We start from the raw sequence: 19,173 nt of genomic DNA, 5'->3' as shown, positions 1-19,173 counted from the left end.
GATACTGTCCCAAATTTGTTCAGTTCAGTTCAGTTCAGTTGCTCAGTCGTGTCCGACTCCTTGCGACCCCATGAATCGCAGCACGCCAGGCCTCCCTGTTCATCACCATCTCCCAGAGTTCACTCAGACTCATGTCCATCGAGTCCGTGTTGCCATCCAGCCATCTCATCCTCGGTCGTCCCCTTCTCCTCCTGCCCCCAATCCCTCCCACCATCAGAGTCTTTTCCAATGAGTCAACTCTTCGCATGAGGTGGCCAAAGAACTGGAGTTTCAGCTTCAGCATCATTCCCTCCAAAGAAATCCCAGGGCTGATCTCCTTCAGAATGGACTGGTTGGATCTCCTTGCAGTCCAAGGGACTCTCAAGAGTCTTCTCCAACACCATAGTTCAAAAGCATCAATTCATCAGCGCTCAGCCTTCTTCATAGTCCAACTCTCACATCCATACATGACCACAGGAAAAACCATAGGCTTGACTAGACGGACCTTAGCCGGCAAAGTAATGTCTCTGCTTTTGAATATGCTATCTAGGTTGGTCATAACTTTTCTTCCAAGGAATAAGTGTCTTTTAATTTCATGGCTTCAGTCAACATCTGCGGTGATTTTGGAGCCCCCAAAAATAAAGTCTGACACTGTTTTCACTGTTTCCCCGTCTATTTCCCATGAAGTGATGGGACTGGATGCCATGATCTTCGTTTCCTGAATGTTGAGCTTTAAGCCAACTTTTTCACTTTCCTCTTTCACTTTCATCAATAGGCTTTTTAGCTCCTCTTCACTTTCTGCCATAAGGGTGGTGTCATCTGCATATCTGAGATTATTGATATTTCTCCTGGCAATCTTGATTCCAGCTTGTGTTTCTTCCAGTCCAGTGCTTCTCATGATGTACTCTGCATAGAAGTTAAATAAGCAGGGTGACAATATACAGCCTTGACGTACTCCTTTTCCTATTTGGAACCAGTCTGTTGTTCCATTTGTTCAGCAGGGCCCTTTTTGTTCTGAGTATTGGATCAAGTGATTTTCTCTTTGAATTTTTATTGGAGTATAGTTCAGGCAGGGCCCTTCTTGTTCTGAGTATTGGATCAAGTGACTTTCTCTTTGAATTTTTATTGGAGTATAGTTGATTAACAGTGTTGTGTTAGTTTTTGCTCTATAGCAAAGTGAATCTCTTATACACATACATATACACACTTTTTAGATTCTTTTCCTATGTAGGCCATTACAAAGCATAGAATAGAGTTCTCTGTGCTATACCGTAGGTCCTTCTTAGTTATCTGTTTTATATATTACAGTGTGTGTATGTCAATCCCAGTGTCCCAATTTGTCCCTCCTCTCACCCCCTAGTAACCATAGCTTTTTTTTTTTCCTACACCTGTGAATCTAAGTCTATTTTTTAATGAGTTCATTTATAGCCTTTATTTATATTCCATATATAAGTGATATCATATGATATTTGACCTTCTCTGTCTGCAAGCAGGCTTCTCTAACCTTCAGGTTACACTGTCTTCTACTTGACCACTCATGTTAACATAGAAACAACAGGAACTAGTTGCAAGGGCACAAACTCCTCCTTGATCAGCCAGAAGGTGATCAGGAGCTATGCAGTGGTCGTTGTCATGTGGACCAGAGGCCCAGTGAAAATTTCATATTTCTAAAGTTAGAGCTGAGTTCTTTAGTTGCCCAGGCCAATGTTCAAGTGCCCTTTTTTGTTATTTTTGTTTTTTTTTTTAGTAGCTTTGGCTTTATAAATTGTTCCTCGTTGTTAGGCTCACCAAGGATGCTACAGGGGCGACAGCTCCTTCCATTATCAGTCCAGTCCAGCTCCCTCCTGACTAGATGAATGGCTCCATTTAGATGGGAGGTGGGGTGAGTGTAATTAAAATCTCAATGTGACCTGGATCAGGGTGTGTGCCTTAAATAGCCCTGTATCCACTAGTAGAGTTTTCTTGGAGACAGTTGATGGCCCATTGTGGGTGGTCCCTGCCCCAGGGGTCTCCGAGGACCCTCAGAGGTGCACTGTGTTTGGGTTTTCTTGAGTCATGTTTAGACTAGTGGTGGTGCCCTTCCATCCAGGATACTGCCTCCACAGACTAGACCCCCTCAGGTTGGGTATGATCCTGTTCCCAGAGCCCTTGGGCATGGTATATATCTAGAGTCGGCCATGTCTGGAGGTGGAGGGCTCATTGGAAATATTGATTGGGTCCCAAGAAAATTGGGATTTGACTAACAAATATACCTTTGCTGGGGTGGAGTGGTAATGGGGGTAATCTTGATGTCCCTGGGCAGAAACCTGGGCATGAGGGATTGAACTGTAGTTTGGTGATGTTCTCAGTGGTTAGTGGAGTTTCCTGAAAGTATGGGGGCTATATTTATTCCCTGATTGAGGCTGAAGGTGGCAGACCCCACAGTCAGTAAAATTTCAGCCCTTATGAAAGTCTTGTGTTACATTTAGAAAGAAATTAATTGGCCAGGAAGTGATAATGAAACGTGAAACCTGAGTTCTGTTCAGGAAGCCTAAGAATGAATTCCGGGAAACTTGCAAACACAGAGGCAAAGTTTATTTTAGAAGATAGAGATATAAAGTCCTCTGCATAGACTAAGAGAGGCAGTGAAGGGCCCCCAAAGGCAAGGATTGTAACAGTTTTATACCTTTTCTAGTATTGATCTGTACATTATGGGTTGATTCATGACTTTAATATATGCCATTTTTGACCAATTAATGTAAACATCACAATGTCCGTTTGTCGATTTTATGGCTTTCTTGGAACCCCAGTTTCTCAGTTTCACTAGACACTGTAACGCCATCCCTCGACCCTTTTTCAAGACCCCAGACCATTATTTAGGGACCAAATGTATGTTTTAAGTGCTAATGGTCTTCTTGGAGATTTCTCTTGATAAACTGGACAGCAGTTAATAATTTTCTTGTCCTGGGTCTGAATGTTTTATGACCTTCCAGACCAGGAAGGGATTCCTCTGAATGCCTGGAAATTGGAGCAAAGCGTGAGATGCTTACTTGAGAAGAGAAAAATTGAAATTAAAAAAGGAATTAAGAATTAAAATTAAAAAGTCTTACACTGTCTAGCAATTTCTGCTTCAATTACAGGGAGGACTATAAGAAAAATCAATGTATTCATTTTAGTTGGAAAGATGTTGCTTATCTTTAGGACATCTTCAGACGGTCAGGGTCAGAAAGAGGCTCATGTGAGGGGAGTCTGACAGGGCTGTAAGGAGGTCAGGGTCCAGAGCCTGTTGGACAGAGGGTGGTGTATTGTAATGTGATTCCCTGTAAAATTTCCTTTGTGTTATTAGCTGAACTAAGAAGGCCTTGAGACTGCAAGGTTGCATCTTAGGTGAATGTGACTGAGGCATTCTTGAGTCTGGTGGGATTCCCTGGTGGCTCAGTGGTAAAGAATCCACCTGCCAGTGTAAGAAACATAGGTTCAATCCCTGAGCCAAGAAGATCCCCTGGAGAAGGAAATGGCAACCCACTCCATTATCCTTGACTGGGAAATCCCATGGACAGAGGAGCCTGGAGGGCCACAGTCCATGGGGTCACAAAACCAGTCAGACATGACTTAGACACTAAAAATCAACAGCAAAATCCTTGAGTCTGCTACAGGTCAGAAAAGTTAAGTGCTTGGTAGTACAGGAACGTATCTACAGCCTTATCCACCATGGCCATTCAGCTCTATTCTGTGCTCCTAAAGCAAGGTAACATTATTTTGATTTCTAAATGTATTTTTCTTAATAATTAAAGTAGATGTACAATGTATGTTCAGTAGACCACAAACAGGGTATTTTAGTTAAGTTATATTCTGTGTAAGTCAGAGTGACTTATCGACACCCTGATATACGTGTTTGTAAGCATATGTCTAATTTTCTCCCCACATCTTTGTATGGTTAAAATGTAGACTTTTTTAAAACAATGTCCATGAATGTAGGATTCTAATTAAAGATATGTAATTTGAATATATGTCACTCTTCCTTTTAATGTTTAACAGGTGGCTAAACCCCTTGTTTAAAATTGGTCATAAACGGAAATTAGAAGAAGATGACATGTACCCAGTGCTTCCAGAAGATCGCTCCCAGCACCTTGGAGAAGAGCTGCAAGGGTGAGCACAGGAAGCAGGGAGTATGGTTAGAAGAGTAAGAATTTCTCCATGGGGCCAAAGGCTTGTGGGGAGGGGCCTCTGCCTTCCTCTGGCGTCTTCTGAGCCTCCTTCCCTGACACTGAACCCTCAGCCCTTCATGCTGACCCTGGGCTTAGCCCAAGTTGGAGGCTGGGGGAGCCTGTGTTCCCTGCGTGAGTGGAGGTAGAGGGAACCCCCAGCCATGGCTATGGAGACCTAGCTCTGTCCCCAGAGGTGGGGTCCCTGGAGGACAGTGTCTGCCCTTCTGAGCTGCTCATGACCTGTGAGTTCAGCAAAGCTTAGCAGGAACTTGTTTCTAGAATCTGGGACTTTTCTCTGAAGACCTGGTCTGGTGCTTATCCTGGTGCTTCAGTGTCTGTACCGCTCATCTTTCGGGAGCCCTGCGAGCAGTTAGCCAGCGTCTATGGGCAGCCACGGAGCGCCCTGGAGTGAAGGCTGTCCTCTGCCCTGTCCCTCCCCTGTTTTCCTGCGGCAGGGCTGTTCCTCACTGTGCTTTGTCTCTCTTCACAGGTACTGGGATCAAGAAGTGTCAAGAGCCCAGGAAGATGCACGGGAGCCTTCTTTAACGAAAGCGATCATAAAGTGCTACGGGAAATCCTACTTAGTTTTGGGAATGTTAACATTTCTTGAGGTAAAAGCTTTTCCATACAGTGCATTGATTTTGAGTATATGTGGGTTAGTCCTGAGATGGATGGACTGAGGCAAGGAGAGAACAGTGGTTTAAGGTCTAAGGGTAAATCTCATCTAGGAATCATGATGTAGATCAGCAGTTGTATTTATCTTTAGAATAGACAGATTCTTAAAGGGCTTGACCTCTGGAGGTTACTATTTTTCTCTTAACTGATTAAAACATAGTGTAATGGAAGGATAGCAGCACTGGAAAGATCTTTTATACCATGTTAGGATGTTTTTGGTGCTCAATATAAATACTGAGTGACCCTTGACCAAAAGAAGATCTTACAACCTCAAGGAATATGTGTCCTGTGGTTTGGAGGAAGTAACTTCAGAGAATAGCAAGTAGGAGATGACAACAAATGTAACAGATTCCAAAACAAAGGCCAGAAGCAGAGTTTTAGTAAAACATTTGGACAGTAAAAAGTAGAGGATTTATGTGGTAACAATAGACCTATGTTCAACAACATGGAACTGAACATTATTTTTCATACAAAGTTAAAAACATATTGTATTTCCTTCCTGACCACTTGCCCAGTCCCCATCTCTTCGAGAGAGATGAACTTCATCTAAATTATTTCATCTGATTGATGACTGTCATTTATAACTTTATTGCTACTTCTGTCTTGGCTATTCCTTTGGAACAGGTATATGGATTCATTACATATTCTAATGTATTGTCTACAGATTGTAAGATAAAGTGAAACATGTATTGAGGATACTTTTTGAGTTGACCTGTCTTTATACTTAGAAATGTCTCTAAATAGTAGGCTTCCCTGGAGGAGAGTTCTGACAAAATGTGGTCCACTGGAGAAGGGAATGGCAAGCCACTTCAGTATTCTTGCCTTGAGAACCCCATGAACAGTATGAAAAGGAAAAAGATAGGACACTGAAAGATGAACTCCTCAGGTCGGTAGATGCCCAGTGTGCTACTGGAGATCAGTGGAGATATAACTCCAGAAAGAATGAAGAGACGGAGCCAAAGCAAAAACAGCATCCAGTTGTGGATGTGACTGGTGATGGAAGTAAACTCCGATGCTATAAAGAGCAATATTGCATAGGAACTTGGAATGTTAGGTCCATGAATCAAGGCAAATTGGAAGTGGTCAAACAAGAGATGGAAAGAGTGAACAGCGGCATTTTAGGAATCAGCAAACTAAAATGGACTGGAATGGGTGAATTTAACTCAGATGACCATTAAATCTACTACTGTGGGCAAGAATCCCTTAGAAGAAATGAAGTAGCCATCATGGTCAACAAAAGAGTCCGAAATGCAGTACTTGGGTGCAGTCTCAAAAATGACAGAATGATCTCTGTTCATTTCCAAGGCAAACCACTGAATATCACAGTAATCCAAGCCTATGCCCTGACCTGTAATGCTGAAGAAGCTGAAGTTGAACAGTTCTATGAAGACCTCCAAGACCTTCTAGAACTAACACTCAAAAAGATGTCCTTTTCATTATAGGGAACTGGAATGCAAAAGTAGGAAGTCAAGAGATACCTGGGGTAACAGGAAAATTTGGCCTTGGAATACAGAATGAAGCAGGTAAAGCCTAATAGAGTTTTGCCAAGAGAATGACTGGTCATAGCAACACCCTCTTCCAACAACGCAAGAGAAGACTCTACACATGGACATCACCAGATGGTCCATATGAAATCAGATTGATTATATTCTCTGCCACCAAAGATGGAGAATCAGTATATCATCAACAAAAGAAGACCAGGAGCTGACTGTGGCTCAGATCGTGAAGTCCTTATTGCCAAATTCTGATTTAAATTGAAGAAAGTAGGGAAACCACTAAACCATTCAGGTATGACTTAAATCCCTTACGATTATACAGTAGACACGAGAAATAGATTCAAGGGATTAGATCTGATAGACAGAGTGCCTGAGGAACGATGGACCAGGGTTCATGACACTATACAAGAGGCAGGGACCAAGACCATCCTCAAGAAAAAGAAATGTAAGAAGGCAAAATGGTTGTCTGAGGAAGCTTTACAAATAGCGGTGAAGAGAAGAGAGGAGAAGCTAAAGGCAAAGGAGAAAAGGAAAGATATACCCATTTGAATGCAGAGTTCCAAAGAATAGCAAGGAAAGATAAGAAAGTGTTCCTCAGTGGTCAATGCAAAGAAAGAGATGAAGGCAATAGAATGAGAAAGACTAGAGATCTTGTCAAGAAAATCAGAGATACCAGCGGAACATTTCATAAAAAGATGGGCACAACAAAGGACTGAAATGGTATAGATTTAACAGAAGCAGAAGATGGTAAGAAGAGGTTGCAAGAATACATAGAGGAACTAGACAAAACAGATCTACATGACCCAGAGAATCACAGTGGTGTGATCACTTGCCTAGAGCCAGACATCCTGGAAGGTGAAGTCAAGTGGGCCTTAGGAAGCATCACTAAGAACAAAGCTAGTGGAGGTGATGGAATTCCAGTTGAGCTATTTCAAATCCCAAAAGATGATGCTATGAAAGTGCTGCACTCAATATGCATGCAAATTTGGAAAACTCAGAAGTGGCCACAGGACTGGAAAAGGGCAGTTTTCATTCCAATCTCAAAGAGAGGCAAGGCCACAGAATGCTCAAACTGCCACACAATTGCACTCATCTCACATGCTAGTAAAGTAATGCTCAAAATTCTCCAAGCCAGGCTTCAATAGTACATGAACCAAAATCACTGCTGATGTTTACTGGTGCCATGAAATTAAAAGATGCTTGCTCCTTGGAAGAAAAGTTATGACCAACCTAGACAGCATATCAAAAAGCAGAGACATTACTTTGGCAACAAAGGTCCGTCTAGTCAAAGCTATGGTTTTTCCAATAGTCGTGTATGGATGTGAGAGTTGGACTATCAAGAAAGCTGAGAGCCAAAGAATTGATACTTTTGAACTGTGGTGTTGGAGAAGACTCTTGAGAGTCCTTTGGACTGCAACAAGATGCAACCAGTCCACCCTAAAGGAAATCAGTCCTGAATATTCACTGGCTGATGCTAAAGCTGAAACTCCAATACTTTGTGTACCTGATTTGAAGAACTGAGTCATTGGAAAAGACCCTGATGCTGGGAAAGATTGAAGGTGGGTGGAGATGGGGATGACAGTGGATGAGATGGCTGGGTGGCATTACCGACTCAATGGACATTAGTTTGAGTAAACTCCGGGAGTTGGTGATGGAAAGGGAGGCCCAGGATGGTGCATTCCATGAGGTTGCAAAGAGTCAGACATGGCTGAGTGACTGAACTGAACTGAACTTGCTGGTGCTCAGAAGAATCTGCCTGCAGTGCAGGAGACCCTTGTTTGATCCCTGCATCAGGAAGATACCCTGGAGAAGAAAATGGCAACCCACTCCAGTATTCTTTCCTGAAGAATTCCATGAACAGAGGAGCCTGGCAGTGTCCATTCCATGGGGTCACAAAGAGTCAAACACGACTGAGTGACTTTTACTCACTCAAATATGGACTGGAGCTCAGAATAACATGTAAGACATTTGAGAGTTACTCAGCAAGCAATTGTTGACTTTCCCAGGTCACAGATGATAAACGCTCCTAGGAAAGGATCATCCCCTTCCTGTGGAACAGAACCTGGAGTCCTATGTCTGGGCTGGAGCTGCCAGAGCTCCCAAGATCACTCCCTTCCCTGGGCTGCCCCCTCCCCGTAGGCCAGGTCAGCCAGGCCAGAGCCCACCATGCGGAGGAGCTCCAACTTCACCATGTATTGTGCAGAACTCATGCACCCTCCATACAGGTTTCCATCCTGGGTGAGTTCTCATGAATTCTGCTTGTCTGGAAACCCTAGGGCCTTGGTGTGTACTTGTGAGTAATGCCAGGTGCCTGGTTGGATGAGTGGCCTCCAGGTTTAATGTTGGATCATATCCTGGAGCAGGTCTTTCTCTGCTGTCCCTGGTTCTCTAGTTTCTCTTTGGTATCAGATGATACCTTGGCTTGCAGGCAAGTGGGTATCAAAGCATAGACCGTGTGGATTTTCTTGCTGTCCTGGGCTGTTGGCTCCTTAGGTGCGGTCGCTAAGCCTCGAATGGATCCCATCCTAATATGAGTCCTGGGTCTTGGCTGTGGCAGCTCACGGGAGAAGCAGACATAGAGGGAGAGGCCGCAGGATCTGGGGTTCTTCCTGAGAGGGAATTCGCCCCACTGTGGTGCTGGGAGTGTTGTTTTCAGAGTTTTCCGGACCCAGTAATACTTCCTGCTGGGGATCCAGGAAGGCCAGGCCTGGGGCTGCATAAGGGGCAGCTGATAGAGCCCTGGGCCCTCTTTTAGGAGATTGGTTGTTGGGTGGTCATGGTGGAGAAGTGGGAGTAGAGGACCTTGAATGTCGGGGCTCCTCTGTGTGGCAGTACTACTAGTACTAGTAGCAGTAGCAGTACTAGCTACTTAAATTGATTTTATGAAGCAAATGTCCATGTTGTGATCTATCTGTACTGCTTGTTGGTCTTTGTATTTTTGATAATGAAAGATCTAAACTCAGCCCAGGATTTTCTAAAGTACAAACATGTTTCCTTTTAGATCTCCAGCCCTCTTTCAATTCCTCCGGTGCACAGAACGCCCCATGGATCTTCCGTGATCCCAAGCAGTGTGCTCTTTTCCACCCACAGCACAAGCAGGGCCTCCCAGGTACTCCTGGCAGCACCAGTGAGAAAAAGCAGGGTGAGGCCAGTCCAGGGTGAGGCTCTTAGGAGTCTGAAATATGAAAACCTCTGTCCTATGAGAACTGAGGAGTATCTCTACCACTCGGAGAAACAGGTACCAGGCTGTGGAGCCCTTGCAGGTCAATGCTAATTAGAGCAGAACAGGCAGAGAGTTCCCAGCACCCTGGCCCCTGTGTGCACCTCCATGGGGACTGCAGGTGGGGAGGACAGGTTTCCGCAGGCCCAGGGCCCTCAGGGTAGAGAGGAGGAGCCTGAAGTTTCTGCCTGGGCCAGAGACGCGGAGACCACCTCCCCAGGTCATCAGGGCTTCTCTCTGAGAGGTGAGGTCTCTACCTGCTGGTGTGTAAGTGGGGTGACCTCAGAGTGACGGAGTGGGTTCACCCAGCCTCCTGACAGGGGAAGAGTGGCTGGGAGTTATGTCCTCTTCCCAGGACCCTTAGATGTGGCCTGGCCTTGTCCGGACACTTGGCCTTTGTCTGAGGCCACTTTTGCTGATGGTCTCTGGCCAAGGTTGAGGCTGTGGGAAGCACATGTTTGTGTAAATCTTCCCTTTGGAGCTCAGCTGATGGGCAGGAAGTAAACAGAATCCTCTGCGTCCCAAAGTGGGCTTTGTGTCTCGATTCATGGCTGGTTCCCCGAGAGCTGAGTGGTCTTTACATTTATTCCCCAACCCTTTCTTCCATGTGTCCCTCACTTTGCTCAACCCAGGAGGCTGTGGAGTGTCTGCTAGTGGCAGAGATACTGCGGGCTGAGAGCAACCACTGAGGATCACACAGCGGGAGAGGAAGAGGGGGCACTGAGCAGAGTGGACAGGGACCTGCAGGGCAGACCTGCTGTGTGCACCCTGCTGGTTCCTGAAAGTATCACGTTAGCCATTCAGTTGAGTTCAGTTCAGTTGCTCAGTCATGTCTTACTCTTTGTGACCCCATGAATCACAGAACGCCAGACCTCCCTGTCCATCACCAACTCCCAGAGTTCACTCAAACTCAGGTCCATCCAGTCGGCGATGCCATCCAGCCATCTCATCTTCTGTCGTCCCCTTCTCCTCCTGCCCCCAACCCCTCCCAGCATCAGAGTCTTTTCCAATGAGTCAACTCTTCTCATGAGGTGGCCAAAGTACTGGAATTTCAGCTTTAGCATCATTCCTTCCAAAGAACACCCAAGACTGATCTCCTTTAGAATGGACTGGTTGGATCTCCTTGCAGTCCAAGGGACTCTCAAGAGTCCTCCAACATCACAGTTCAAAAGCAGCAATTATTCGGTGCTCAGCTTTCTTCACAGTTCAACTCTCACATCCATACATGATCACTAGAAAAACCAAAGCCTTGACTAGACAGACTTTTGTTGGCAAAGTAATGTCTCTGCTTTTCAATATGCTATCTAGGTTGGTCATAACTTTTCTTCTGAGGAGTAAGCGTCTTTTAATTTCATGGCTGCAGTCACCATTTGCAGTGATTTTGGAGCCCCCAAAAATAAAGTCTGACACTGTTTCCACACTTTCCCCATCTATTTCCCATGAAGTGATGGGACCAGATGCCATGATCTTTGTTTTCTGAATGTTGAGCTTTAAGCCAACTTTTTCACTCTTCTCTTTCACTTTCATCAAGAGGCTTTTTAGTTCCTTTTCAGCTTCTGCCATAAGGGTGGTGTCATCTGCATATCTGAGGTCATTGATATTTCTCCTGGCAATCTTGATTCTAGCTTGTGCTTCTTCCAGCCCAGCGTTTCTCATGATGTACTCTGCAAAGAAGTTAATAAGCAGCATAACAGTATACAGCCTTGCCATACTCCTTTTCCTATTTGGAACCAGTCTGTTGTTCCATGTCCAGTTCTAGGTGTTGGTAATACCCACAGTGAAGACCTTGAGTTATAAATTAGGGTTTTATATCCACCGACTTTTCTTTTTCTAAGCATATGTAAGTTTTTAATGTAAAGTTAAAAGAATTTTTTAAATTGAAGTATGATTGACTTATAATGTTATATTAGTTTCTGTTATACATCATTAGTGATTTAATATTTTATACAGTATATGATAAGTTTAGTTACCAACTGTCACCATGCAAAGTTATTCTAATATTATTAAATATATTTCCTATGTTGTATATTATAATCCTATGATTTATTTATTTTTAGAATTTTTATAGATTTTTTTTTTTGCCCCTGATCCCCTTTTACTTATTTTATAATTTGGAATTTTGTACCTCTTATGTTCCCTTACCTGTTTCACTTGTTTCCTCCACCCCCCCTCAATCCATTTTCTTTCTGTAGTGAGGGAGGTAGGAGACTCTTTTTAAAAGATTGTATTCATAATGGTTAAAAATTTTAGCAATCTGCTTAGAAGTGAAACTTTAATTGCAGTCTAGAAAATTTGGCTTTACACATGGCTTTTCTCAAGAGTTCTTATTCCACTGTGACCACCTGTGAGCAACAATGAGTTCTCCAAGCCCTTTGTGAAACCAGGCTCTGCCATTAAGAATAGAGTAAATCTCTTACCAGGACTTCTAATAATAAAAGGGATGAAAAACCCTTGTTTTTATGGCAGTTTCAGAGCTCTCTGAGCTGTTGTAGCTCGTTTAGTTGTCCCAGGATTCCTCTGATGAAGACAAGGCCGGTATTTTCACAGATTAAGACCTGGAGACCCAGGAGGGCACACGATGGGCTTGGGGCCACGTGACTCGCAGGTGGCCGACCTGGTCTCTGAGGCACAGAGTTCTGACTGCTAGACCTGTGTTCTGTGTGTTCTGTCCTCTCCTCCCACAGCCTCCACTGAGGCTGAGAGCCAAGAGGAGCTGCTTTTCTAGCAACAGCTCTGGCCCCTCTGTCAGCTGCTTTCTATAGTGTCCCCTCCCCACTCCGTGCTGTAGATTTTTAAGATAATTTCAAAAATAGAATAGACTGAAAGGATAACACAATGTGTCACTCCAGAATAGGGCTCTCTGGCAGAAAGATTGTTGTGAGTTGATTCTGCTTTTCAGAAATAGACAGAGGAGAAACCCTGAAGACAGAGTAGAAGCTACTCTCCTGTGAGGGACATCTACACTGATAAAGGAAACCTCCCTCTGTAAGGGTGTCTGCCTCTCTGTACCAGAAAAAGAAGGATGGCTCTAAATCACAGTAGAATCCTGTTGAAGGACAGTCTTCAAGAAGAATGAAATCTGCATAACAAACCCAACCCTAATGTAGTTTAAGCTGCTTTTCCTGCTAACCTCTCATTGGTGCTTCCTCACCTTTCTTTTGTCTTTAGCTGGAGATGGCATTTAAGGTGGTGGCTTGGGCCATCTCAGGGAGTTACTCAGCTCTTCTTGATATTTCCCATGTGTATCAGAAATATACATGTTAATAAACTTCTGTTTAATTTTTTCTTGTTATTCTGTTATCTATTACAGGGATCCTCAGCTAGGAACTCAGAAGGGTAAAGGGAAATAAGCCCCTATGTCACCCTCGTGAATGTCGCTCAGTCGTGTCCAACTTTTTGCAACGCCGTGGGCTGTACAGTCTGTGGAATTCTCCCGGCCATAAATAAATAAATAAATAAAATTTATTTATTTTTTATTGAAGGATAATTGCTTTACAGAATTTTGCTGTTTTCTGTCGAACCTTAATATGAATCAGCCATAGGTATACATGTATCCCCTCCCTTTTGAATCTCCCTCCTATCCCACCCCTCTATTTTGATGCAGAGCCCCTGTTTGAGTTTCCTGAGCAAGACAGCAAATTCCTCACTGGCTATCTATTTTACATATGGTAATGTAAGTTTCCATGTTACTCTTTCCATACATCTCACCCTCTCCACAAAAGTACCTAAATATATACCCATCCTGTTGGTTGGCAGAGCCATATAAAAAAGAACTATTGGGTACATACTTAGGCACTTTTGTTTAATTTTACTCTAAAGTTTTAGAAAGTGCATTTTTAAAAAATTAGCTGTTTTATAATTACAATTCTGTATAATGTTTTCATGATTCCAAAATCAAGAAAAGGCTATTTTTAAAGAAGGCCGATATCCTTGTTAGATCTATTCCAATTCTCCTTCTCCTTTTAAAGATAACTTTTCAGGCTAACTTTAATTTATGTTTTATTCATAGTTTTAAAATGTCTTTTTTGAACATTTTATTTTTCCTACTGTGCAAAATGAAAATTTTAAGTTAATCACTATAATCTTTGGACTTAAGTTTAGAAGGATTTTTCTAGAAGCATGAAATGTGCCATGGGACTCTGGTGAAAACTCTTTGTGATCCTCGTGACTCCTTCAGAGCAGGTCTGTAGCCATTCCAGGCTCAGATGACATGACAGTGCAAGCGTGGAGGTTAGCAGATGCTTACATGGGGTTAGTTTCTGCATCCGGATCTACAGGGTGAGGAATCTTCAGGCTTCACCCTAAGCAGCTGAATCTAAACCAGTTTCTGGAGACTGGGCCTCAGGTGTCAGAGTGCACTGATCCCCTCTCAGGTATGCTAAGGTGCAGTCAGGATGAAGACCACTGTGTAAAAGATGAGTGAAGGCTAGGATATCTAGAATCCTGATGGCTATGATTCCCCCAGATTCAGTTTTTCCACCTTATCTCTAAATTTTTCTCAACTCTACATTTTGTCACTTTTCCCCCAGTTCTAAAGATTAACTGCCTATTCATTTTCCCTACAAGCTCACTCTTTTCTGCTTGAATATTTTACTGAAGTGTTTTTCTTTGATAGCTTGTTTCTAATTTCATGGGGTTTTTTTTTTTTTTTGGTGAACGAGATATGGGGAAGTTGGGTAAGAAACATTAACGTGGAGGAGAAATTCTACCCACTGTGGAAGTTCTAGCATCTAATCTAGCCATGCAAGAAGTTACCCTAAGAAGCAAGAGGTGTAACCCAATGTCAGGTGCTTTCAGAAGGCTGAACACCAAGGACTCTATCAAGAAATGTCTAACTTGATCTTCCCTGGCATTCCAGTGGTTAAGACTCCATGCCACCAATGCAGATGCCTCGGTATTTGATCCCTGGTCAGGGAACTAAGATTCTGCATCCCACATGGCATGGCCACAAAAAAAATAAATTCTGCCTCAGAGACTCAGACTCCCTGAGAACCTTGATTAATGAGTGTTGTAGTATTAAATTAAGCTCTTTTAAAGATCCTTCATGATTTCAGAGTTGTGAAGAATTCTTGTGAAAGCGGAAAAACTATACTCAGTTGGTTTGTGGAAAGAATAATCATGGGGTGGTCATAGATTGATGTCAAAGAGGAAGGATTTAAGGGGGCAGTGTTTGACCTCGTTCCTGCTGATCAAGAAAATTTCAGTTTCGTTAGATTCATGGTTGATAATGAATATTTTCTCAGTTGCTTTACTTCTTATTAATTGAAGGTGAGAATCGGGAATGTACAGATGAGAGAGTTCCTTGTGGTGTCTGCCCTACATGTGGTGGGTGCAGCTCCCGGGAATGGCTGCCACCAGTGTCTTTGTCCCAGGCGCTCCTTGCCTCTCTGAGAGACACTCCAAGACAAGCAGAGTGTTCTGAAATTGGACTTTTCCTTGGAATTCACACCACTGTTCCATTTGGAGTTAAAACTTAGAACAGAACATTGAGCATATGCAGGAGCTAATCTTTTGGCAGCTGGAAAATCTTTCACCTGGTTTGCCTCAGCCAGTTTTACCAAATGCCAGAAATGGAAACACTCACAGATTTCAAATGCTGCTGCAGCCAGCTCTCCTGTTAAATGACTCTTTATCTCTAACCTTTTCTTGTGTGTGGAGGGGATGGATTTACTCAGTCTACCTTTGATGGCCTCAGTAACTCCTGTCCTATGTGTTCTGGAAGCTTTGAAGATTCAAATTTAATAAGTGTATTCTTATTCTCTGTACGTACTTTGGTTTTGTTTTCACAGTTTTGTGCTTTTCACTATTTTGTTTTCTATTTTTTTGAGAGAAATTGCTGGAAATTCTTCTTTACTTACTGTTATTTTTCATACAGAATATAATATCTGTTTTCTATTTTCAACAGTTGCGACTTATGCAGGATGGAAATTTCTGTGCATTGCACTTTCCATCATTTTTTGAGTTGCCGTGGCTGCTTCTTGCTGGAGGCAGAGTTGTGCAGGTGTGCTCAGTCACTCAGTTGTGTCTGACTCTTTGTGACCCCAGGGCCTGCAGCCCACTAGCTTCCTCTGTCCATGGGATTATCCCGGCAAACTACTAGAGTGGGTTGCCATTTCCTACTCTAGAGCACCTCCCCATCTTTGGAATCAAACTTGCATCTCCTGTGTCTCATATATTGAGATGGATTTGTTTCCATTGGGCCATTGGAGGAAGTCCCAAAATAGTGCTTAAGGATAGCAAATGACTCTTCCCTCAAATTCCATCAGATCAAAGTAACAGTTCATGTTGAAAACCTTTATCTTTTTGAAAATTTCTGTCCCAAATAAAGAATAATGATTATCAAGAAAAAAAAAAGATTGACAGATGAGTGAAAGATACCAGCCATTAACCAGCATTATACCTTATTGAGGCTGTTAGTTCAACTTTTTATTATTATTATTATTTATTTAGCTGTGCTAGGTCTTAGTTGCAGCATGTGGGATCTAGTTCCCTGACCAGGGATTGGACCCAGATCCCCTCCACTGGGAGTGTGGAGGTATGGAGTCTTAGCCGCTGGGCCCCCAGCGAAGTCCCTCAACTGGATATCAAATACTGTTTGTCAGTGAAAAAAATCCAGCTATGTTTAGGCAGTAGTAACCTGCCTTCATTTCCACTCTTTTTTGCTGTATTTGTTGCATTTATTCATATTTTCTTTGGTGAGTGCCATTACTCTTATTTCTTCTGTAATTACAAGGATGTTAAGCTCAAATGGAGAGCTGAGTAACAGGAAACAGCGATTCCCAAGGAGAATCACAAATTCCAGGAAAGTCTGGAATGTCAGGTGTTATTGCTGGGCTTCTGGTGATTTGTGGCTGCAGCACTGGACTGCCCTTGGCCATGCCTGGGCTGGGACTGCCCGTGTGTACAGTTTGATATTCTTGTTTCTCTGTGTAGGCCTCCACATTTCCATCTCAGGAAACTATAAACAGTGTGTTTGGCAATCCATTTTATGAGGGACTCTTTCATGAGCTCTCTATGCCTCTTGGGATGGATGACAGGTTACAGTGGAAATGTATGAGAACTGATCCTTTTAGTTAGGTCTGATCATCTTACTTATACTTCAACTAAATAGTGTTCCCTTTATCCTCTATAGCAGATGAAAATCTCCATGACTTCATGGGAGGAGAAACAGTTGGTGCAGCCTGTGAACATGTGTGTGTGCATGTGTATAGATCAAGACACGAATGTTGAGGTTTAATGGGACACCCATATGAGGGACTGAGCTATCTTTTGGTAAATATCCTGATCAGGCACTAGCTGACTGAGCAGAAAATGCTTATTTTGGTGTTCGGTGTTATGGATTCTCCTTCCCTTCCCCTTGTGTGTGGGTTCCTCAGGTTCAGACAGAAGAGAGCTATCAAAGCACACCTGTCAGTGCTTCCCCTGTGCATGTTAGTAACACAGGATTGCCAAAAAGGAGGAGCCCTGTTCCTGAAAGATTTCCAAAATTTTGGCATTTGGTCTTTTGAGAAGTCTGTGGAGGAAATGATGCTGAGGGCCAAGGTGTTTACTTTTGGTGACTTGGATTCTTTGGGTGGTTTTCCTTCATGGTGGAGAAGGAGGGGGACCTGGGGAGAAGGGGACCTTCAAGGGATGACTAGAGAGAGAAAGTAGGTTGTGGGGTGGAGTGGCTGTTTGGCAGGGTGGGTAAGTGTTGCTGTTTCTTTGCCTTTTTCTTTGGGAAAGCAGCTTGCTCTCCCTAAGTCTTACTCAGGGTGGAAGCCTCAGTGCACCCTGAGTCAATTGGCTTAGGCCTTGGGGAAGAGAGGACTAGTAACATTTCTTCCAAACCACTAACTGCAGTGGATGGTGGATGGAGAACCACAGAAGACATGATTTTTTAGCTTGGCCTCCACCATGTTTAATTTTTAACTCCAAGGACCATTCTAACTTCTAGGGGGTAGAGGCATAGTGAGGCAGTGCTCTCAGGAGCTGAGAGCCTACAGAGATGCCAAGCCTGGTTTCTTTGTTTACTCCAGCCAAAGCTGGTTTCCTTTCTCTTGGTCTGCAGACATGTGGAGTTTGAAGTAGAAAAGAGTGGATGTGTTTGTGCCAGTGTCTCAGTGCATAAAGATTCATGAAGAAGGTGATGAAAGCGTGTCTCCCATATGTGAATTATGTTGACTTTCTATTGGGCTGGGGCATTGAGAGGACAGGGGACAGAGGCAGGCTGCCGGCAGGCTTGTTCCTGTGGAAGCAGATTTCTTCCTCTTCTTCTGCCACCTTTTTCCTTATTCATCTTAAGCCCACTTGGTACTGTGACAAATGACTTCTAAAGCACTGGTTGTGATATTTATGCTGAGCATCCACCGTATACTAAGCATAAAGTACTAAGGCTTTACTATCTTTGAATGTAAAATTTTGACTTAAGGTTAAAACTGTTACCTGCTTGTCTTATAGGAGATAGTGGATCTGTATATTTTTCTTTTAAATTAGCCATGAATATAGCATTTTGTCAAAATTTATTTCTAACATGCTATGCTAAAAGTAAATCTTGTGTTAAGAAAAACTGACATTTCTAATTAAAGCTTTTATCTTTTCTTTTAGGAAGGCACCAGAGTAGTTCAATCCATATTTTTGGGGAAAATGATTAGTTATGTTGAAAACTATGATCCCAATGATTCTGCCGCTTTGCATGAAGCCTATGGCTACGCGGCAGGGCTGAGCGCCTGCGTGCTCGTGTGGGCCGTTCTGCACCACTTGTACTTCTATCACATCCAGCGCGTGGGGATGAGGCTGAGAGTAGCCGTGTGCCACATGATCTACCGCAAGGTGAGTGCCAGTTGGTACCACAGTGTGTTCCTCCCCTGGAACATCAGGAACATTTAGGGAAGGTTCTCTGTAAACTAAAAATTTCATAACTGGGATTGTTTACACCTTCTTAGAGACGCCTGCTTTTGTATCAAGCTAAGTTTGTTGAAGCAAACTTTACTAATAAATAATGAAAGATTTTCTTTAAGATCAAGTGAGGGCTGCTCTTGATAACTTTTAGCCATAGGCTGTTCCATGCTGCTAAGTCATTTCAGTCGTGTCTGACTCTATGCGACCCCATAGACGGCAGCCCACAAGGCTCCCCCATCCCTAGGATTCTCTAGGCAAGAATACTGGAGTGGGTTGCCATTTCCTTCTCCAATGCATGAAAGTGAAAAGTCAAAGTGAAGTCACTCAGTCATGTCCAACTCTTAGCGACCCCATGGACTGCAGCCTACCAGGCTCCTCTGTCCATGGGATTTTCCAGGCAAGAGTACTGGAGTGGGGTGCCATTGAATAACCACTAAATTTGGAGTATTAAATAATACTAAATTATATTTTAAAAATATTAAATTAACATTTAAAAATAAGTGTCAAAATTATCAAGCAGATTTTCAGTGTCTTCATGCCTAAATCTCATAGTGTTGATTACGGAAATTTTTTGTTGTTGTTCATTAAAACCTTAATTTACATCAAATATTTATTTAAAAGTGAACTTCACAGATTCGATCTATAAAACTATATCTCAAAGCAGAGAATGTATTTGAGAAAGGTAATAATTATAATTTTTAATGACCCATCTAATTATATTCAATATAATTCTGTT

General features: G+C 43.0%; 1 protein-coding gene across 1 annotated transcript in view; it reads left to right on the top strand.

Moving 5' to 3' along the window:
- Positions 1–19,173, top strand: part of LOC128057631 (ATP-binding cassette sub-family C member 4-like) — a 147,638-nt gene that overhangs the window by 3,102 nt on the left and 125,363 nt on the right. The window contains exons 2-4 of the mRNA XM_052650092.1: positions 3,997–4,107; positions 4,657–4,777; positions 18,144–18,368. Coding sequence (XP_052506052.1) covers positions 3,997–4,107; positions 4,657–4,777; positions 18,144–18,368 — 457 coding nt within the window. The remainder of the gene's footprint in view (positions 1–3,996; positions 4,108–4,656; positions 4,778–18,143; positions 18,369–19,173) is intronic.

The sequence above is a fragment of the Budorcas taxicolor genome, chromosome 12 (genome assembly GCF_023091745.1).
Source record: "Budorcas taxicolor isolate Tak-1 chromosome 12, Takin1.1, whole genome shotgun sequence".
Lineage (NCBI taxonomy): Eukaryota > Metazoa > Chordata > Mammalia > Artiodactyla > Bovidae > Budorcas > Budorcas taxicolor.
This window is presented reverse-complemented; position numbering and strand designations above follow the sequence as displayed.